The sequence below is a fragment of the Alosa alosa genome, chromosome 4 (assembly GCF_017589495.1).
Source record: "Alosa alosa isolate M-15738 ecotype Scorff River chromosome 4, AALO_Geno_1.1, whole genome shotgun sequence".
NCBI classification, from domain to species: Eukaryota; Metazoa; Chordata; class Actinopteri; order Clupeiformes; family Clupeidae; genus Alosa; species Alosa alosa.
The window spans coordinates 33,359,703-33,383,574 of NC_063192.1; the positions used below are offsets into that span (position 1 = coordinate 33,359,703).

A 23,872-nucleotide genomic window follows, 5' to 3' on the forward strand; every position below is an offset into this window, starting at 1 on the left:
TCCTTATGAAGACGCTGTTGAACACTTGATGATCCTCCATTCATTGAGCGAAATTCAGCCTATTTCCACACTTATTCAGGACCTTTGAATGCACTTCACTGTTCAGGCTGTTCCTGGGAAATAACAGTTTTCTTCACAACCATTGTGATAATTCCCCGTAACAGCTTATAAATGTTAAGGCTGCTGCACAGTAAAGTATTCCTTTTTAATATTCATATAGAATGGCATTAGCTGATCTCAGCTGATCCAGTTTGCTGATCTCAGCCTTTAGACACATATTATGGTATGCTGCATTTGTAATATCTAGCACATTTAGTGATTTGAAATGCCAGATTTATGGGAAATCCACAAAAGAGAAACTCGCAATGCAGTACAGGGTTTCAACCAAATAATATTTCAAACAAAACTCAAGATCTATTGTTGTTTTATTGTTATGTAAACTCTTCAATTCCATGTTGTAGCAGCAACTAACCATTTGGTGTAAAACCTTCTCTGACACAAACATGTGTGTACATCAGAATGTGAGTTTTGCCTTCTATGGACCTTGTCCATATGATGCCTTGAGCCACATGTGGTACAACACTGAGCTAATCCCATATGTGAGACATAGCATTCAACCACTGCTGTCTCAGATGTACAGTACACCAAGGTCATGTTCCTCTTGTGAAAAACATTTTATGAATTAATCTGTTTTCAAGGAAAGATGTGGTGCTGTCAAGGGCAAAAGCTCAACTCCTCATGAGATGAACTTCAGCAGACAAACTTAAAGGCACAGTATGCTGGAAAAACTGGTGACCAACTTGCTCCCACAACATTATGAAATGTATATGGTCACACAACCACACATGGTAATTTAGTCATGAAAGAGGAAATGCACAGAAAAATGGGTAGATTCAGCAGATATGCCATATCCATATATTCCAGTGGGTCACATGCTATGTGTGAGCGGATGAGATGCTCCAGCACACAGTGCAGACTAGTATTAGTCAACTGGTACTCAGTGAGGGTAATAAATACAAGAAATAGCAGGTCAGAAATCAATAATGTTTTAGCCAATTGTCTTCATAAAACTGGAAATCAATAATGTTTTAGCCAATTGTCTTCATAAAACTGGAAATCAATAATGTTTTAGCCAATTGTCTTCATAAAACTGGAAAAATGATAAGTCAACTGCAAGCAATAAAAGAAAGAAACCTGTCAATTCTGTCTGTTGTGTCTGTTATGTGTGTACATGCTCATATCAAGCATTCTAGATATAACCGTCAGAGTGTGCCAATGAAATACCCTTCCCAGGTCAGATACTGTATGTGGCTCTGCACCTACATCAATCAAAGGTCAGTCTCAGGTGAAACCATTGACTTATAGCACCTGGTCAAGAAAGTGTAGGAAAAAATCTGCTTCTTCAAAAGCAAAGATATGATTATATCCATTTGTGTTTTTTTCTTGTTGTTGTTGTTGCTGTTGCTCTTTTATGGAGCTCAACAGAATGTTGTTCTATGATGTTGGGTATTTCATTTTCAAGACATTGCTCTATTAAATTAATACGAGTCAGATACTAACCCACCTAATTCAAGCACACTTGCCTCACCTTTTCTTGCCTCACCAATGACTGCCACTGGGGACAGTTGTAACGTGCTGGCCAGGGACAGCTAGGCCTGTCATTTGAATAGTGAAAAGACCATTTGTAACATGCCAGTTGGTTGATAGTTTTTCTAAAAGTTAGTTTCTGTACGTTTCTATATTGTAATGCATGATACAATGTCTCTAGCCAACTTCTAATATGTGACTTGAAAATAATATGCAGCTAATAATTATACAATTATACTAGAAATTATGGATTACAACTACCTGTTATGTTTGGTCCTCTCAAAATGCAGTCAAAATTTCCCCCATTTGTCAGATATTGACACAAAAAATGAAATTTTGAAAGTAGTATGCAGTTGCCCACGTTGTCTCCTTATGTCACCGTATTATTTTAAACATGAACTGAGAAAACATGTCCCTTAAATTAAAACTGTACTCAATCTCCCCCATCTGTACTCAATCTCCCCATCTGTACTCAATCTCCCCATCTGTACTCAATCTCCCCCATCTGTACTCAATCTCCCCCATCTGTACTCAATCTCCCCATCTGTACTCAATCTCTCCCATCTGTACTCAATCTCCCCCATCTGTACTCAATCTCTCCAATCTCCCCATCTGTACTCAATCTCTCCAATCTGTACTCAATCTCCCCCATCTGTACTCAATCTCTCCAATCTCCCCCATCTGTACTCAATCTCTCCCATCTGTACTCAATCTCTCCCATTTAAAGAGAATTATTAGAAGCCCCCCTCCACATAAATACATAATACCACACAATGTAGTATCAAATGTTCTTATTATTACCATATATCATAAATTTCATAGTCTGATGAATGATTATACCTTTGAGTTAAGAAATCTGTGTTATGAGCATCAGCTATATCTATCTTTAATTCACTGTAGAAACTCAGAATGTAATACTTAATGATTTGCTGATACTGGCCAATACACATGCCAGTATAAGGGAGTACACTGATATTTCCATTTGAAGCACAGGTACCTATGAACAAAATGCAAGTACTGTCCAAAGTTATAGCCCATGTTAGTAGTATAGATGATGCTCTCAATTTATCAGTAAGGTACGGTTATCATTTTGTTAAAATGGCAAACTGGACAACAAGTCTTTTCAAAACTTTTCAAGATGGTCGAGGAGAATTCCCAGTGGTGGCAAATCAAAGTGGAGGCTTTAGTGAAAACTATGCATCTGCTAGATGAGAGAGCACTGAAGAAATGACAACAACAACACCAAAACACATACGCATAATAGACAGAACACAATATGTAATGACTTATTATTGCAAACCTACATCCAAACAGAAATCCATATCCAAGATATGGTGCTCCAGATCTTGACATTTTTGCACCCAAACACATGTGCAAAGACTAGTTTAGAGTGACACTATAAATATTATCCAGTTAGAACATAGTCGCTTTCATGTTGTTTGGACCCCTAAGACGTGTTTCAAAAGGTAAGAGTAACATTATGTAAATTACACTGAAAAAGTGCTTAGTGACAAAAATGTTTTTTTCTTTCTTTTTGACTTTTTGTGTTACATTAAAGTAGGAGTGTATTGTAACATTGTATATTATTATATCTTTAATGTATAATTAACATAATCCATTGCATTACTAGCCAAATGTCCAGGATGTCAATCTCTTCTTTTTATGAAAAAGATTAAAAGTCTTTCAATCAAATTAGATCAAAATAGTTATGCCAATGTGTCCCTCTGTTCCTGACATTCTTTCTCACTGAAATACAGCATGAATCAGAATGGATGAAACAACTGTTTTTTTTAATCAGCATCTGTATGGATACACATTTGATTGGTTTCCAAGGATCTTGACCAATAGTATTTTTTAAATGATTGTCAAACATGTTTGCATCATGCACTGAGGTATGTAAAAGAAAAAAACAGTGAAATGGAGAAAGACTGCAAATGATATGTAAACCATGTTACAGAGAATAAATGAAATATGCCACAAATTAAAACCTCCTGCTCTCTTGTATTTTTTAAGATTTGCAGGTGAGCTTAGCACAGACACGTCATCTCCACAAGGGAATCCAGAACATCAGGAACATTCCGAACAACACAGCCACCTCAGGCTAAGTAACTATCTGAGACTATTCATGGACCTCAGTTGTCATAAACTATGTGACACAAGTGACAGAGAAAAACATTCAGAGGCAAATAAACCTATGTGTGACCACTGCTAGCGAACTGTGCGTGAATTCAGTTGTAGTCTGTGCCATTTTCAGTGTTCAGCACTATACAGAATAAAATGCTTCAAGCGATGGTATAAATGCCATCAATAAAAATTGTAATCACTGTGTATATTATTCTTTGTGAATCTGGCTCAAATCATTTGTCAACATACACCTACCGTATTATGCGGATTATAAGTTGCACTTTTTTTCATAGTTTGGCTGGTCCTGCGACTCAGGTGCAACATATATATATATGTTATATATACTTATAGTCCGGAAAATACGGTACTTTTATGAAGGACTTCACTAACATAATGGCAAAACGTAGCTGTGGTAAACTTCCATGAAAACATGCTTCCATAAACATCATTTTAACATAAATTGTGGTTTCATATTAGCAGAGAACTGTTAAGTGTCAAGTGGCTACAGTGGCAGCTCTGCCTGGTTGAGCTCATGTGGTCATGTGAGCATCACTTCCATGGCCACTCTGGAGCTCAAGCTTCTCCAGCTTCATCACTGCTCTCTGGCTGGGTGCCAACACGTCATTACAGAAATAGCAAGCAGCAATATTAAAATAGGGGGAGGACTCTTGATTATATATAGGCTGATGGTGTGCTTCGCAGAAAATATCTTCTAAATACTCTCTAGCAGCTGCCATATCAACTAATTATATGTATAAGTGTCGCTGTGCATTACTGAGGTCATGAAGATAGTGTGGCATTACTGTCAACTCTAGGTGTCTGGTCAGAATCCCAATGTCCCAATATATCAATTATCCTCAACAGATTACAAAGTTGATCCAATTTGAAGTAATTGTGTTTGGTGTTGGATCATGTGTGTGAGCCTGTGTTGACTGGGTGACAAATGGAGACATGCGACCACAAAGTCTAACATAAACAGACACATAGAGCATATTATATAGGTGTTTTGTGGGTATATTCGAATGTAAAAGAACCAATTACCTAAAACATTTTGTGCACTTCTTATAACTGGTAATTAGTTGTATTAGTTCTGTCACTTACGATATTTTGCTGTCCACTTCTTTCTTACATGTCAGGTGGAATCCTACGTATATAGTAAGAGTGACCAAACCTGAAGGATCTTATGTCTTCACGAGTGAGGCATATTTCTATAAATATGCGATGACAGAAAACTCTGGTTGTTTTGAAGCTGCGCCACACATGCTGCAGAAGCAACTCCCACCTCCACAGACACACAAGTGAAGCGGACAACATATAAGCACAGAGCTCCAGGACAGATAGATAGATAGATATCACACATTTCTTTTCTTCTTTTGAATGCTCTGTATAAGCAGTGAAAGCAGCGATGAACTCTGTTTTTAGATGTATTGTTCAAAAGAGGGGTATGCTTGTTTGTTTTCCTTATCTTTTTGCCTAAGATGACATTGTCTGCTTGTTTCTTCTCACAGCAGTCTGAGGACAAGTATCCGTTTTGGATCCAGTCAGTGTGGGAGGTATTGGTTACACAATGATGACACACTGGATAAATAGAGTGCGTTTGTTTTGTGTATGTGCTTTTCTTTACAGGGGGAACACTAGAAAGCCAGAGAAGGTGGAGTATTGCCACCCGCCCACTAGATTGCCCTTCTCCAACTTCAAGTAGACCTTGTCCTCTTTGTCCAGGTATAGCAGGACTCCGTTAGTGGCAGCTTCACGTGTCACGTCTTTGTCGCCAGCAAAGGCGGAGATTACAGGCTTTCCATTTAACATTAAGTTCACCTGAAAGGTCAACAAATGCATTAAGAATATTAGAGAATGTCATCTATAAAAGGGTTAGTAATATAGGAATTCATGATCGTGAATAGGAATAGTTAAGGAAGGCATATGTTGATTATGTCACCCATTTGTGACCCTGCAAGGCGAAACCAGTCGTCTTGCGCACGGTGCTATTTTGAAAAAATCCACAATAAACAAACGTAGGCTACGGGTTAAAATGTCGAATTTCACGTTTTTGCATAATTCGACAGTATACAGTCTACACTTTTCATATTGTGAACAAATTTCACGGATAAACATACGTTTTGACGGTTAAACTCTGACTTTATTTAGGTGAAGATTAAACACATTAGAAGTCATTCCACGCCGCTATAAGGAGTCATTTGTCCACGCCGCTATAAGGTTTTACGGTAGAGCTAAAATGTAGCCTACTCATTAGGCTACTCGTTACTCAATGTGTAAGCTCTCTATCGTTCTTGGCAGATGTAACCGAATATGAATGTGAAAGACTTGCCTTTCAGGGCATGAACGGTCAAAAGCACAAACTTTTAGAAATATCCTGGCGTCATTTTACGGACCAGGAGAAGTTTTCCATTGACGTAGCAGTAGCACATTTTAAAAGTGGGCCTATAGCCTACACAATCTGTGTACATAGAACTTCTTCTCCCCTTACGTCCCCCGAAATACATTAATTATATTCTATAGTGACACCTTATGACCGTCCCAGGTATTAACTAGGGGGCAGGAAAAAAAACGGTTGATAAAAATGGACATAGTCAGTCATCCGCTTCAAAGTCACGCTACCGTCAGGCTAGTAATAGCTGTGTCCTCACACTATCGCACGTGACAATTTACTTAAAAAGGTGATTTTCTCCTCTTCTGGCGTATCGTGACAGGAGAACCATGCCAACTTTGGATGCGGTTATCTTAGCGATACTTTTTGCAATACCCTCGATATACATATCGTTGGAAAGCTTAGTCAATGGCCGTTCATGTGAGCACATTAACTTAATTTTGTAAATTTGACCAAAACGACTGGTTTCGCCTTGCAGGGTCACATTTCAGGAAATTGATGATTTTAAGACATACACTTAATACATATGCCATACATGAAGTATAGTTATATGGGGGAATATACTGTATCAGCAGGTACACTGGGTGCTTTGCTTAGGTGTGGCATGCTACATCCCAGAAGTCCACCAGACACAGGGCTTCAGCTAGGCATGGTACTGAGCACTGACCCAGGCATTAAACAAGTGGCAGACTGATGAGTTTGTGCATATGGTTATATTTAGAAGGACAAGAATCACACGTCTCTTCTCATCAAAACCTGATTAATACTTCTTTAACATGTCTGAAATGTACATTATGTATATTAAGAGTTTTAATGTGTGCCTTGGGATATTCCGCCAAATTTTTAAAAAATGCTGTCAACTTTTTGAGCAATGTTGCAGGACAGTACTGTTGTTTTGGTACATTCCCATTAATATTGGCCATCATTTCCCCCCCCGGAATACTGTTATTAAACAATAAGTATTCAGGTTCCAATGAGTAATCAGGTTCCAGTGACTTTAGAACAGCTAAGGGCATTGTTAAGCACAACACCAAGCAGATCATCCAATCAGAAAACATGAAAATGTTGCCCAGCAACATTGCTCAAAAAGTAGCCTTGTGTCATAGGCTTCACCGTCACTACTTCTGGGGATGACAAAATAACATATGCAAGCTCTGATGTTTGCCTTTCTGCATGAAATACTACCAGGTATAATGGCTAATAGAAATGATGGAGGTAGAAAAAAAAGGTAGCCTGGAAGCCAGCCCGAATTTACCATGCCCACAAAATTTGAGGTTGTGAAATTCAGTCTGGACTTGTTCCATTGAGAAGCAACTATGCCTGTAGCATAGCAGTTCAAACCGACCACACCAATCAAATTGTCTGGACGGGCTTTTTTACGATGACGGACAGATGAGCAATGGTGCCGATAGTCTATCACGTCACCTGAGACAAAAAACCTGACGCTAGAATAGCTAGACATTTAGATTTCGCTGTCGTGTCTGTTGTACAAGAGATTGACGACACAAAAACTTCACAAAAAATGATCAGAAAACAGCATTAAGGGATCTGTCGAGAAGAAGGATGTTTTGGCTGTTCTCCTACAGGTTTCATGGTAGGCTATTTCGTTGCTCTGATTGGTTAGGTCTATCCAATTGAGTGCAGAGGCATTTCCCCCCCTGTATCGGTTGAAACATGCCCCATAATCTCGTCCCAATGGACCAATATCAGACTCAAATTCTGACTAGAATTGAGTACGATGACGTCAGACTAGAGAAAAAAGTATTTTAGAATTCACAAAAGGATTCTCCCCCACTTGTTTAAGGTATAACCATTACAATAATAAAAAAGCTCTTTAAGACCATAACTCTATGCACTGCTAGACTTCTGGGATTTTTCTGCTGGCTTGTAGGAGATAAGGTTTTCCCAAATAATGTAATGGTTATGTACCTGTATGGTCTGGCTCTGGTACACTTTAATAACATGGAAGTTGAAACTGTAGATCCCTTTCCGTGGGGACAGAAACACAGATTCTAAAGTGAAATAGTTTCCAATGTTGACAAGGATCTGTAAAAAAGAAAGATGCATTTTAACAACATTTTTACATCAAATACCAAACATTTTCATTTTTCCTTTTTTCCTGATGTTGCTGTTACAAAATGGGACACTAGCAAATATCAGTGGAAAGAGTTCAGTTGTATTTTGCATATTCATAGTAAAAGAAGAATTTGTGTTCTCAGGATGTTCCTCTTAACTTGAATGGAGTATGAGAGTAGACTGTACTGACACCTCATTGTATCTGATTGATCTGTGTGTGTGTGTGTGTGTTTCTCATTGTCTCTGATTACGAACCAGCGTGAACTGAGAACTTAAACATTATCTTGTGTGTGTGTGTGTGTGTGTGTGTGTGTGTGTGTGTGTGTGTGTGTGTGTGTGTGTGTGTGTGTGTGTGTATGCATGTGTGTGTGTGTGTGTGTGTGTGTGTGTGTGTGTGTGTGTGTCCCATGGTTAGGGATTGTATGTGCTTATGAGTGGGGTTGGATGATGGGAGCTGGAGTTCTAATTCTGCTCATTCAGCTGAAGCAAGAAAAAAGGTCAAACAATAATTAGAAGTCTAATTAAAGGCAAACATATGATTTAATATCATTATTCTGTCTTGATTACAACCTAACAAAGCAGTTCGGATTTCCTCAAATTAGCCCATTTGAATTGCTGCTCTGTGAATTAATTTACAGCAAAATTGCAGTCAGTATAACTCAACCATCCACATGTAATAATGACAGTACGTACTTCCATATTATCAGTTAGCAAACCAGCAAAATGCTCACACCGAAGAGTCACAGCTTCATTAACTAACTTCCCATCGTTAGTTTGCTAAAATACAGGCCCTAGCAAAGATGTAGCAGGACACCGGTAGAGCCCTAATTTAAATGACGTCTTAAGTTTAAAGTCTCACTAACATTTGGCAAAATCAATGTGCTAATTTAATACTTTCAGCTGGTCAGCTCAATGCTCTCTGATGCCATACGATTGCTTTAATTCATTAAATAATTCATAGTGTCTTGCCTGATCATTGCTTGACTTTCCACTTTACCTGCCAGTTAAGTTGTTTCTGTTTTTTTTTTGGTAACACATTAAAAACCAATCCTATAAACCGCTAAAGTATAGTAAACTTTTAAAGGTTCTCTGATATTTCTTTAATGATGAGTTATTATGGATCTCAATGCATTTAAGTCGTCACAACCGCAAACTTCTACTGTTATACCTAATATAGTCTAAATCACAATATCACTTTTAGTGATACTAAGCTCTTTTAAAACCTTGAAAACCAGCATCCCGCTTCTACCTTGGAGGTCAATAAAGTGTCTATCTATCTATCTATCTATCTATCTATCTATCTATCTATCTATCTATCTATCTCTCTTCTCTCTCTCTCTCTCTCTCTATCTATCTATCTACCTATCAACGGAAACATTTGTACCTCTTCCTTTAGTCGTAGACAAGGATAATGTCTAGTAGTTTGTGTGGCTAAAATCCATTCCAAACCCTTTATCTAATCGACACTTATTTACACAGTCTTTCACAGAGATAATACAGTTTTTCTCAGTCGCTTTGGTGCTTTTTTCAGATCAGAATGAAAATTCTCATAACTATTAGTTCAACCTCCACAACATTTAGTCATTTGTGCACATCATAATAGCAATTTCTCCTTCCTCTGAACAAATTGCAAATACTTTTGGGCATGTATCAGTTGCTTTCATACAATTCTCTGCTGTTTTTTAACATTATCATTTGCTTATGTCATGTCAGTCAAAATAAACTATACTTATGAATGCTGAATAGTCGTTTCCCAATAAAACTAATAGTCTTCATTTCATTGCTTGAATTACATACAAAATTGTTGAACTAGTTATCAAATTCTGTCACAATGCTGTAGAATTGCAAAGAGCATACAGTAAAATGTAATTATTCAGTGTCTTGTACTCACTTACTCACCTAACTACACAATGTGTAAATTTACTGTAAAATGGCTACAAATACTGTATAGTGCTGTCCTGAATGTTATTTCACTGTTCTGTTTTTTTGCACTGGAAAACACTGAGAGAACTGTCATAATGAAAACATGACAAAGCCATTTGACTATCTTGTTCATAAACGATGGTGTCAAGACTTCTCATTTTGATGACACTGACAGTTTCATTGACATGAATACCTGCTTTTGAGGAATGGACTATCCATTTTGAGCAAGTGACATGCTTTTGCAGGTCATCCACTAGGTTTTGCAGTTTGCACTAATTGTTTTGAGAAATGCACTAACTGCTGTGCAAATGTTAATAGTGATGTGAGAAAAGCACCAAAGTGACTGAGAGAAGTACGGTGAGAAGTCGTACAGTACATACTAATGTATTTGTGAGCAATGTCCTCAATTCATCACACCTAAAAGCCTACTGAAGTTGCCATTCAAATAAATCAAATGAAAAACACATTACTGTCAATCAGTGGAATAGTAAGAAAACACAGGGCCCTAAAGCTAGATGCAGCCCCAATAGCAGACCCCCAACCCATCACAAAACAGCAAACACTCAGATATCAGACATACTCTACAACTTTTCCTCATAACAATTGTACAGTTATGTCTACAGTCTGGTTACTATAAATATGTATGAATGAAACCGGCCCACAAGATATTCTGCTCTCATGTCCTGCTAGTATAGACAAAACACTCAAAATGTCAACATACAGGCAACACTGTATAGTTCCCTTTTGCGCAGAACATTCCTGCTACAATGGACTTCCACCTGCTCCAGCCAACTGATATACTCACATCTCATCTTAAATGGCTTCTTACATTACCTGTTTAACATTTTTTTCTCAGCTTCCTTTCTTAGTTGTTTGTGCCTGTATTTGACTGATTTTTAAATCTTGTTTTACTTTTTAGTTTTTTTTTGTTTAGCAATCCCTCTTTTATTGTTTAATGTCCTATAGCATATGTTTGTAATATAGGACTATTGCATGTTTTTTTGTCTCTTTAGTCTATCTTGTAAAGCCCTTTGGTACAGCTCAGTTGTTTTAAAAGGGCTATATCAATAATATGATTTGACTTGTTTTCAAACATCAGGTGGCATACTGTTTCACAACAGAGGAAATTACATCCTAGCTTATTTAGCCCATCTGGCCATGTCTGGTTGTCAAGATAGATGCATTTTCTCATTTATAGCATAGGTGAATGAGGCATATCACTGAGCCTCGACTAGGCTAATCAGGACCTGTGGGAATGTACCATGAGGAGATAACTTTAAAGAGTACACGTGTGTGGTCAACATAAGCATTGACTGATTGTTTAATACCAGCAACTGGTACCCTAGTGTAGAAAAGACAATTATCTTATGTACCTCATCTAGCACTGAAATCCATTGATCCAGACAATAAATGATCATTAATTATACCTTAATGAACCTCTGCCCATGCGTTCACACTTATCATGTGCACAAGGGTGCCGATGGATTCACACAGAGTTTTTGCTCTTGAGCCTTTGCATCAGCACATTCCACCGTATGTCATGTTCCCTTCATGTCAACAAATGAAATGCTAAACCAAATTAAATCAGAATGTAGACTCCTGTTTGAAAGGCATGGGCTGGAAACAACTAGGCTACTGAATTATTATGCATCTTCAGACATAAGGTAGTCATGACAAACCAAATCCAGACACATCTCAAGATATCTCTAGAGGACAATTATTCACCAGACAGAGAGGTGAGAAGTGGGGATTGAGAAAGAGAAAGAGTAAATGGGAGAATGGGAGAACTGAAATGAAGACCAGTGAGAGGAAAAGGGGAAAGTCAGGAGAGAAGGAAGATGAGAATGAGGTCAGTGCGATAAACTGCACTGGTTGTGTGGAGAAGATTACGCTCTGTGCAAAGCGCTCCTTCAGGGACATCTCTAGCTTTTTCACACCAGTAATCAACACCATGTTATTCAGATGGACAGCGGCTCATCAGCCAGCACTCGGCTGGCTCCTCAGCGACAGATGCAGAAGGCCAAAACAGCTGGTCATTTTGTAGCTTTGAGCAGCAGCTTGCAGTTTTCAGCCTTTAGCCAAACGTAAAGCCCAGAATAACAGAATAACAGAGTCCAGTCCTCAAGGGCAGAGTGGCCAGAAGAGGAGGTAGGCCGTCTGTGTGTGTCACTGCAGAATGACAAACTGGCAAACTTCAGTGACAAACTTTCTCTCTCTCTCTTTCTCTCTCTCTGTCTGTCTGTGTGTGTGTGTGTGTGTGTGTGTGTGTGTGTGTGAATGTGTTCAAAGCAACATTATGTAGGAATCCCCTTTTCATTCCCCAGTTTTCAACGTTTATCCATTTAATGCTGAGGGGGTACCCAATTGTTTAAAACCAACAAAAACAGTCATGCTCCTATCCCTGACAACATTACGTAGAGCAGTACCAGGCGTTCCGGGCTTGCATCGACAGTGTTAGAGACTTCATTCTCCATATTTTAAACCTGTGTAGTATTGAAATTAGTTATATATATATATATATACTTTTTTGATCCCGTGAGGGAAATTTGGTCTCTGCATTTAACCCAATCGGTGAATTAGTGAAACACAAACAGCACACAGTGAACACACAGTGAGGTGAAGCACACACTAATCCCCGCGCAGTGAGCTGCCTGCTACAACGGGCGGGCGCTCGGGGGAGCAGTGAGGGGTTAGGTGCCTTGCTCAAGGGCACTTCAGCCGCGGCCCACTGGTCGGGGCTCGAACCGGCATCCCTCCGGTTACAAGTCCAGAGTGCTAACCAGTGGGCCACGGCTGCCCCGAGCTATATGAGTTTGAAGCTATTTTTAGGTAAAATAACTATGTTGTGTTGCTTTAAATGCACACTCATGTATTCAGAGAGTGAACAAGCAGCAGCTGTACGTCACAGTGAGGCACCCTCAGTTTTCTCACTGTCTGATTCATCTCTAAAGACTAAAGAGCATAACACATTAACAGGCCCTTAACTGTGACCAACGCACATCCCACACACTCTTCAATCCCCTAAAGGTGGGTGGTATAGAGAGGAATTAACTGCATTTGATAAGGCCAGGATAGGATTAGTTGACTGGAATCAACATTGACAAGTGGAGAGGGTGCCCCCCATAGACAAACCTATGAAACTTTTATCTCCAAGCTACACGAGGTTCCCTTATGCTTCAGTCCACATGAATTAGACTGATTCTGCTTCAGTGGAACCAACTGGTCTAGTGACTGGGTCGGGTAATGAGTATGATTGAGGCTAAAGAGCGTGTGCCAACAAGCATTATCATACACAAGCAATGATTAGTTCCAAATGCCAATAAAATACAGACAAAAAAATTTGTGAAAAGGTACAAGCTAACACAAACAATACCATCTGTTGATGGTTGAGTATTACATTATCCACCTTTGGATCAACTCAACTATCCTATTTAGCGGCACTAGCACTGAATGTCAGGTTCAATGTCCAAACTGATTGCTGTGGACTTCACTGCAGGAGGAGTCCTTTACAGAAATATCACACCATCAAGTAATTTCTTAAATTAGTTTTCTGTTTAGTTTAGTTTAGTCATTGTTACAACACGATCAATGACTAAAAGGTCTGTGTTAAGTTGTATAATTCAATAAATCAATAAAAATCTATTAGCCTATCATATACTAAGTTTATAATCACAAATATGTCCAGATCGTTGGAAGAAGTTTAAAAGAGTTTAGAAAATAAACTAAAAGAGTTATTAACAACTGGCCACATAAAATAAAATCTTACTTGGTCGAAGTATATTATTCTCGTTTTGTTGCTCATTTCTGATGGTTCGTGGTTGTTGCTTCTCACTGCAGAAAAAGCCACCTTGGAATTTGCGGCGCGCACTGAGATGCCAAGTGGAGAAGAAGAGCTTTTCCAATCTGTGGCGGGATTAGAGTCACAAACCACCAGGCATTTGCCCTCCAGGACTATGGGTTCCGTGTCATTCTGGGCGACTGCTAGCTTGGCGACTATGCCCACGCCGATGAAAAACACAATGGAGTCGAACATCGCCTTGTGCACCAACACAATAACCACCATGATTACAGATCCCCGTAAAGGCAAGTTGAAAGTAAGAGGTTCTCTCGGGTGCTTTCGGCGCCTCAGAGTAACATCAATCTGTGAACCAAATCACAGACTTTACAATTTACAGACTGCTATAAACAGCTGCAGGCGGAAATTTCAACAATTGCAATGGTCATGTTGCCCCCCTTCTTTTAGTTGATTGCGCAGGAGACTGCTGGCGACTGAACTCTTGCCTGCATACAACAAGCGAAACCGCGGGAGTTTAGAGCCGATGAGAAAGCAGCGCACTCATTCCTTGTCTGCTTCTGCTCTGTCGCTCCCCACTCAAGCTGGAGGAGTTGTTATCCCCCTACTGATGCGTGCCTTGCATAGCAGGTATTCTATAATCACCATTAACATAATATGATTAGGCTACAGTTTGTCTGCAAATAGTTAAAGTAGCACTACATTATAGAATTGCATACAATGTCCCGGGTTCCCTCTGCGCCGACCGTTGACTGCATTCAGCTTAGGGTATGTGTGCATCTCTATCTAGCACAAAGACACCTCTGCCAGGGGGCACCAACACGTGAGCAAGACAATTATACATAGACGGAAACTTGGATAGGATTCCCTGAGAATTGACACACGTGAACTGGAAAAAAACGTGCAAAGAACGTGGACAGCGGATCAATGGTATTTCTAATATATTGTGCAAATATATAAATAAAGTTTAAAACAACACACAACAGTAAAGACAGAATAAACCTAGTCAATTCCCTAGTGATTTTAGAAGAATAGGCTGCACTTAATTGTGCAATACATAATCTATAGCTAGGCTAGGCTACTACTAAACGGACTCATTGATAGTGAGTGGAAGGACATTTTTGTGGTTTCTAGTTGGTTCTCTCCTGGTCTCCATGTGCAGCAAGTGTTTTAGCAGTCTGTGACTTTTAAAAGAACATCCTTTGGTTTGCTGTGTGTCAACAGCAGCCTCAGATGAAATTCAACAAAACCAATGAACTCTTGCACTGTCAGAGCTTAGCATGGTTTTGCTGGGATTGACATCCCATATCTCTTGAGGCTGATTCCATGCCCTGAAGCAACTGTGCAGTGCTTCATGTCTTTGAACTGCCTTGACTCTTGCACTCCTCAGTGGTAGATAGATGGTAAGGATTATGAGTATTTGCACTCTCAGGAAATTGCACGTTATTGATCTCATAATTAATAATCCATATTGCTGTCATAATGTTACTCCATAAACACTTTCTCATCATCATGTTTTAGTTGATTTGGCCATCTACCATTGCAGGGCACATACAGTAATACTAATACGTCTACAAATATGTAGCATTAGAAAACATTCTTTGCATGACAAGTATAGTAATACAATACGTCTACAAATATGTAGCATTAGAAAACATTCTTTGCATGACAATGATAGTAATACAATACGTCTACAAATATTAAACAAGTTATTAAAGTGAAATATATGCTGTTATGGCATGTAACAGCACTATGGGAATTGCCATGATTGTTGCCAGTTTTCAATATAGTGTTAATATGACCATTTTATCTTTGGACATGGATGACCACTAATGGCTATTGGAATCTGACATAAGAAGTTTGAAACATACAGTAGATCTTGTTCCATTTAGTAGAGGAGGACTCACTCCTCCACTTTAAAAGTCATCATGTTCACAAGGTTTTGAATGTTATGATGGTGATATACAAGAGAAGTTATTTTGGTTACACTTTACTTGAAGGCATCTACATAAGAGTGACATGAGTGTCATAAACATTATAAACAAGTCATAAACATTTATGACATAACGCTTCTGTCATTAAGTTTCATTCAGTTTTTGTCATGACAAGTTAGGGCTAGGGTTAGAGGGTTAGGGTTCATGTGTCATGACAGTGTCATGTGTTCATCACAGTGTCATGTCACTCTTATGTAGTATACCTTCAAGTAAATTGTTACCGATATTTTTGTAGAATTAAGACAGGAAATTATAACCAAACAGACCTAATCCCGGAATTTCAGCGACAGGTAGCCACGACTCACCAGCCTACAAATGAATCCACTTTGTCTGACCTATATTTTGCGTTTGCCACAGCAGGTACTCTCTTCTTTGTGTGTGTGTGTGTGTGTGAGAGAGAGAGAGAGAGAGAATAATCTATTTTTAAATAGCAACAATCAGGTAGCATGAGACCTTTATCCAGAGTTTGTAACTGTTACATGACCAAATGCTTGACAAATGACAAATGTTTCACCACCTCTTTTTAGGAGAAGGTATTGTACCATTGTGTATTGCAGTCCTTTCATCAAGAAGAAAACTGTGTTCATAGTTCTCTATAAGACCACTTATGAATCCCATTGTGCCGCTCCTGATCATAAGAGCCTGCTTCCAAATGTGGGACTGATTAAAGTACTGTGTTTGTATGATGGGGGGATAGGGAGGAGAGATTTGTATTTTCTTCCCTCAGAGATAGGTGAAGAGGCTTCTCCAACTGTACCTCTTGGGTTGACTTTGTCGGGATGGAAACAAACACATTGATATTCAGGCAGCAGCGCACTCCTAATTCATTTCAAACAGACAATCCCTACAAAGACATTTTATCATCAAAGAAGCTAAAAAAAACAGGCAAAATTCTTAGAACAATGCTCAATGAAAGAAGACTTCTGTGAACACACCAAAGTTGAAGGGATGAGAGAAAGTTATCCAAATGTAATAACAGGATAATGAACATTGAATTATAAACCAACCATCATGTGACAACAATGAGCATAATTTGATGAGTAATGATACAAAATGAATTAATATTGAAGTACTCCAGTGAGAAAAATAAAATAGGATAAACACTAACACCAGACACTATACTGCTGTTTTGCTAATGTGTTAGTCTTCACTGACAATTGCTGAACATTGAAGTGAATAAAAGACTGTGAAGCTCTGTTAATGTTTTATCTCTCAGATAATCTTTTCTTAAAGAGAGTCCTGATGATAAATGAACTAAATGATTTATTTAAATTTGAATAAGGTGTGTTTAGAACAACAACATGTAGTGTTTTAAGCTAGTTGTGTACAAAACCTACAGTATGAACAATGGTTTTGTGATATCTGATTGATATTGAGATATTTTAACTTACAGAATTATTGAAGTGGAGTTGCACTTTGCTCATTAGTACACTGGCTGCATTAGCTAGCTTAGTTGTTGGCATTCAGTCAAAATCATTCAAATGATAGAATCCAAAAAGCCATCCCGTATTCTCTTCAGGTTTATAAATGTGTTTGTTCCATCTTGACTGCAATCACACAAGAGTAATCTGGACTAATTAATATGTAGATGGTTGAAGCAATGGATTCATACTTTAAATGTAGTGACTTTTGGAATGAGATATGACAAAGAAAATATCAGTTCATTTGAATAAATTGTTTTGTTTCAACAAGCAAAGTTCCAGGATCAGGAGTTTGAGTCCTAGATAGATAGATAGATAGATACTTTATTGATCCCCAGGGGAAATTCAAGGTCTCAGCAGCATACATACAAGACAAACACATTCTTTAACAGCAGAAGAGTAATTAAAGTATATAATATAAAAACACAACTAAGCAGTAGGGACAGTAGAAGATAAAGAATATGCTAAATATACTAAAATACAAATTATAATTAAATACAAAATACACTTAATACAATATATAAAAATATACTAGAATACAAATAACAAAATTACAAATTATACTAACACTTAATCTAAATCAATTCTAAAAACAGTATCCACATAGTGGTGATTAATAAATCAGAGAGGCTTTGCAATGACTGAGGCAGGGCCTGAGCCTGTGATTCTCTGTGCATAGTAAGGTATGGTAAGGTGCTCTAAGGTGCTCTGTGTGAATGAGTGTCATGGTGGTAGTGCAATGGTGATAGTGGTCATGGTGATAGTGCAAATGAGTAAGTCAACAGTGCAACAATGCAGAAATAAAGTAAAGTAAAGTCTATATATCTATATATTTAACTATTTAAGAAAATGTATAAGTGTGGCCACAGTTCGGCTGTGGCATGGAGGGGGGGGTTATGCATATGTGCTAATGTGCTAATATAGCACGCAAACAGTGAGGCATAAAGACAGTGGTACAAGTGGCTAGTGGACAGACAGTACATGGAGGGGATGAAGAGGCAGACAGACTATGCAGAGAAGTCTATCGCTCCTCTTCCCTTAAGTGAGGCATTGAACAGTTCAATGGCCCTGGGGACAAATGACTTTCTCAGTCTGTCAGTTGTGCAAGGCAGTGAGCTTAAGTCTCCAGCTGATCAGGCTCTTCTGTTTAACAATAGTGCTGTGGAGTGGGTGACACTCATTGTCCAAGATGTTGATCAGTTTGTTCAGGGTCCTTTTGTCAGATAGTGAAGTGATACACTCCAGTTCAGCTCCCACTACAGAGCCAGCTTTCCTTACCAGCCTGTCAATTCGCCCCACATCCTTCTTCCTTGTGTTTCCACCCCAGCATACTACTGCATAGAAGAGGACGCTGGCAACAACAGACTGGTAGAACATCCTGAGGAGCTTACTGCACACATTGAAGGACCAAGAGCCTCCTCAGGAAGTACAGCCTGCTCTGCCCTTTCTTGTAGAGTGCATCAGTGTTGGCTGACCAGTCCAGTTTATTGTCCAGGTGGAGACCCAGATACTTGTAGGTGCTAACCACCTCCACATTGACCCCATCAATGTGAACTGGTAGCAGAGGGGCTTAGACCTGCGGAAATCCACCACCATATCCTTGGTCTTTGAAGTGTTAAGTTGAAGATGATTGAGTTTGCACCATTGCACAAAAGTCCTCCACCAGGCTCCTGTACTCCTCCTCCTGCCCGCTCCTGATACACCCCACAATTGCAGTATCATCAGAAAACTTCTGCATGTGGCATGACTGTGTTGTAGCAGAAGTCAGATGTGTACAGGGTGAACAGGACTGGAGAGAGCACAGTTCCCTGTGGCGCCCGGTGCTGCAGATCACAGTGTCAGAGAGACAGTTCTTCAGTCTGGACGAAACTGTGGTCGGTCAGGTAATCTGTAATCCAGGTTACCAGGTGAGCGCCCACACCCATCTGCAAAAGCCCAGTCTGAGGGGCTGGATGGTGTTAAAAGCACTTGAGAAATCAAAGAACATGATTCTCACAGCACTTTTCCCCTTGTCCAGGTGGGAATGTGTCCTGTGTAGAAGATAAGTGATGGCATCGTCCCACGCCCACTTTCTCCTGGTAAGCAAACTGTAACGGGTCTAGTGCATGGCGTGCATCTGGGGTCTGAGATGCCTAAGACCAGTCGCTCCATTGTCTTCATCACATGTGATGTAAGAGCGACAGGTCTGTAGTCATTAAGCTCACTAGGGTGTGGCTTCTTAGGGACAGGGGTGAGACATGATGTCTTCCACAGTGTTGGAACTTGTCTAAGGCGTAGGCTCAAATTGAAGATGTGCTTCAGTGGTTCCCCCAGTTCAGCAGCACAGGCCTTGAGTAGCCTTGGGCACAGTCTGTCAGGCCCAGCTGCTTTATTGCTGCGCAATTTCTTAAGTTGGACTGTTACTTGATCTGTTGTAATGGTGAGGAGTGTAAGGGGAGGGGAGGGGGAGGGGTGCATCTGGGATCTGTGTGTCTGATGGCTGTTGACTGAGGTCGTTGTCACCTCATTGTTCGTGATCACCATGTGGGGGAGGGGTGCAAAATCCAGTGATGGTGGGGGGCACGATAGCCTGTGATGATGGAGGTGAGTGTTGGGCGCTGGTATTGAGGGGGTGTGAGGGTGGGGGCTGGGGATGGTGGACAGACCACCGCCATTGGAGCTGGAGCAGGGGAGTCAAACCTGTTGTAGAAGTGGTTCAACTGGTTCGCCCTGTGCAGGTCCCCCTCCACAGAGCTGCTGTTCTTCTTCAGGCCAGTGATAACCTTTATGCAGTCCCATGTCTCCTTCAAGTTGTTTTTCTGCAGCTTCTGTTCCACCTTCTTTCTGTAATCTTCCTTAGCTTCCTTCAGCTTGAATTTGAGTTCCCCTTGCACGCCTCAGCTCTGCCATGTCCCCCTCTCTGAATCATGTCATCTTTTCCTGTTGAGAAGGGTCTTGACATTGCTGGTTATCCAAGGCTTGTTGTTGGGAAAGCAGCGTACAGTTCTGGTGGGAACAACAATGTCCATGCAGAAGTTCAGGTAGTCAGTTGTGCACTGTGTGACCTCCTCCAAGTCCTCTCCAACTGTAACACACTCCAGTCAGTACACTCGAAGCAGTCTCTCAGAGCCTCATCCACTTCGGGTGTCCACTTCCTGAAGGTTCCTTGGGTGCACACATACAATGTCACACAATGTGTTATTTGCAAAATACTGTACTGTTGACAAATGAGACTCATTTGTCCATGCGATCTGGCGCTCCAATAAGTTTGCCAATAAAAAATAATTTAAGCAGCACCACATGTGCCTCATGCACCAGTTTTTACAAACTAAATCAAATATTTTTCTGAGGCCACATCATGATGCATGTTGGAGTCTATGTGTGTTACCTCACGTGTGTACAAAATGCGGAGTGATTGCTGAGTGAGAAGTTGGGATGTCCTGAGATACAACTACTCATGAAATGGATTTGGTTGTATTGCAAATGTCGATTAGTCATGCTGCTGATACTCTGGATCTAATATTTTAAAAAAAAGATTGTGCAGTGTAGGCCTACACACACTTACATCTTAACATGGTACAAAGGGGATGCTTAATATAGAATTACAACAGGATAGACTATTACAACAGGATAGACTATTACTACTAATTATACTTATATGCAACACCATGCAGAAGTTTGGACACACCTTTTTCTTTATGTTTTTACATTTTACTATAGTACACAGTAGAGCAAAACTAAGTCAATACTGAAATAGATTATTATGATTATGTACTAAGCAAAAAAATTATGTTTAAATCAAAAGTTTGAATCAAATGACATTTTAATTGTTACATACAATTATAAAGTACAATATAGAGAAATGCCCAGTCTATGCCTAGACTATATAAAGATATGAAACACAAGACATACTTAAAGAATACAAGATCAGTATTATATTTACACGTTTCCACAACGTCAATAAATATGCCTATGCAGTATACTGTAAGCAGATGTGCAGATGTAAAGTGAATGCATTGCCACGTGTGCCAGGCATTTAGTATGTGTATAGACTGGACAGCTGTGCTTGGACCTGGTCAGCTCCTCAGTGATGGACACCATGATATTTAACACCATTCAGTTTGATTAATGTTGAGAGGGTGCCAAGCCTTCTGTTGATTCCTTCTGAAGTCCACAAACATCTCCTATGTCTTACAGATTTTCTTGGCATTGTCGCAACCACTTCACTGGGAATGGCCTTCCAACAGTGCTGTAGAAGTTGGTCCCATACATGTTGAGCATGTCAAAAAGCAGGGGACTATCAACTATGAAGCTGGTTATTATGATGTGTTTAGTGTGTTGTGTAAATTGTGTATTAAATGTAATAAAATATAATTTAAAAAAGTATGGGGCCCATGTCCACACGTCCAAAATGGCTGATACAAATGGCTGTGCCACATGTCAATCTAAGCCACTCTCTGTGATGCGTTCGGTGTTCTGTGTAGACAATTATGAATCCAATAGCATATTTGTCTGGAGTGGATTCACACAGTACTAATAGTTCTCTGTACCTCTCTGACACCTAGGGCTGCTGGCAGGTAATTAGCAAAGCAGGTGAGATGTTTGTATGGAGGGGTGCAGTGGTTAACCTTTGTCTGATGGGGTGAGGAGAACAGCCACAGAACTGAAAGTGGAATTTATCCCCCAATCCCACTCTGCTGGCCAGCCTTACATTGGCAGGTTTGCTCCCTTCCTTCACATTCTCTCCTTGAATATACCCTTGTCTTCCCTTCTGCTCCTCATACTGTCTCTTATTCATCTTATGTGTGTATAGTACAGATGATAAACTACCCTGGAAATCCAGAGTTCTCGCGAGAGCACAATGGAATTGTCTCTGCAAGACACTCTGGCAAGGAGCAATGATGCACGTTACTTTTACCCCAACATTCCGGGGAACCAGCTAAACTGATGAAGACAGCGCTGGAGGACAGTACACATTGGTCGTAGTGTTATCCGATTGCGTCGAAGTCCGAAATCATTCAGAGTAAACATGGTCTAGTGTTATCCAATTGTGTGCAGTGAGATTTTTAAATGCATGCTTGTTGCCGCCCCTCGATTTGGGCCATTACATTGTTCTTGGCCAGACCCTTAATCTTTCTAGATTATCAGGGTCTGGATTTTCCAGGCTAATGATAAACTGCATTTCCAGCAAAGCTTCTTTAACAGCTTATATATGTACATATATATGCCCTGAAACATGTATATCTCCTGAGAACAGCCTCCCCTTTTCTGCTACTTATGATTAAAATGTAACTGTGTGTTCCAGTAATAAGAACACCACAGACTTTAGTATACTAAATAAACTCGGAACTGCAGTATTCAATGAACATATGTGCACATAAAAAACTTTAAATGCAGTGCGTAGAATGTAGCAGTAACTGTCCGCCAGAAACCTGACATTTCTGTAATTCGGCAAGTGTGTATATCACCTGTAACATTGTTTTCGTTTGCTTAGAATGAGCTCTTCATATTTGAATATACTGTATAAACGAGTGGGTCGTCTTCCATGGAGTTTCCATGTTAGGCCGTCATGTTTCTACAGTAGTAGAGTGGACAAACCAAAACACTAGCTGTAGAGAGGGCCTTTCAGGTTTTCCATTAAAGTGACAGCTTGAATTCAGTCCCCCTTTGTGTTTTGTTTCTGTTGGTGATTGTCTATTTTTGAAGGGCAAAATGTAAAAATATTAAATAGTAGTGCAGTAGAAGAAGACCTGTCATAATGATTGGACTGTAAATGAAAGCACTATATATGTTGCTCTTGGGTGCTCCTTGTTGGTGCCCCCCCAATCCTCCCCCACCTTTCTTATGCAGCCCTTGCCACTTAATCTACTAAACCCCTCTTCTAGTAACCCCCATAAATGCACAAATAGGCTGACACCAGACATAATTTCACTGCATTTCTTACTTCCAGTAACTATATGCATGTGACAATAAACTTCCTTGTATCCTTTTATCCTTGTATATTTAAATAAAGTAAAAAAAAATCCCGCTACCACTATAGATTGAAAATTCTATTATTTAGCATAAAAGAGTTAGCTTGGAGACCAGACGGACCGTAGAACACATTTGAATTTGCTCTGGCAGATCCATCCAGCCTCCCTCCCATTCAAGCAGATTCTCAAAATCACTGAAATCCCAGGAACCAATCACAACTGTTTATCCAGCATGGGATGGGTGAAGACAAACAGAAGAGGACAACTGGCGCCGCCACTTTTGTATACAAAAAATGGCTGCTCTGATGTAGTCCGTATTAAATGACACAGAAGGTTTTTTATTTTAAACTGACTAAACAACAGCATTTAAGACCTTTGCTTGCAGGATGTATTTATTATACTTCCAGGTTAAGGGTTTAATGTACCAACTTAAAGGAACTGTATGTAAGAAATGTATTTCAATTAATCATAAAATGGCCCTGATATGTCACTAGACATTAAGAAATCATGTTCATTTCAAATACTTATATCACTGAAAACAGTAGTCCGGCCAGGATATTGTCATTTAAAAAGTGAAATTGCAGCCCTCAACTGATGTTGATGTTGTGTTTTGT

General features: G+C 39.6%; 1 protein-coding gene across 1 annotated transcript; it reads right to left on the reverse strand.

Annotated features, from left to right (window-relative positions):
* Positions 1-2,210: 2,210 nt before the first annotated feature.
* On the reverse strand, positions 2,211-14,620 carry cbln4 (cerebellin 4 precursor). The gene is made up of 3 exons (XM_048240256.1): positions 13,866-14,620; positions 8,030-8,146; positions 2,211-5,529 (listed from the first exon to the last, which is right to left on the reverse strand). Exons 1-3 carry the CDS (start codon positions 14,160-14,162, stop codon positions 5,332-5,334), a joined length of 612 nt encoding a protein of 203 aa, XP_048096213.1. The 5' UTR covers positions 14,163-14,620; the 3' UTR covers positions 2,211-5,331.
* Between the last annotated feature and the right edge of the window lie 9,252 nt (positions 14,621-23,872).

Coding starts and splice junctions, on each gene's coding strand:
- cbln4 (XM_048240256.1), bottom strand. CDS start 14,162: ATGGTGGTTATTGTGTTGGTGCACAAGGCGATGTTCGACTCCATTGTG. Junction 8,147..13,865: donor GAATAATATACTTCGACCAA/GTAAGATTTTAT, acceptor TCTTTTTTACAG/ATCCTTGTCAACATTGGAAA. Junction 5,530..8,029: donor ACCAGAGCCAGACCATACAG/GTACATAACCAT, acceptor TTGACCTTTCAG/GTGAACTTAATGTTAAATGG.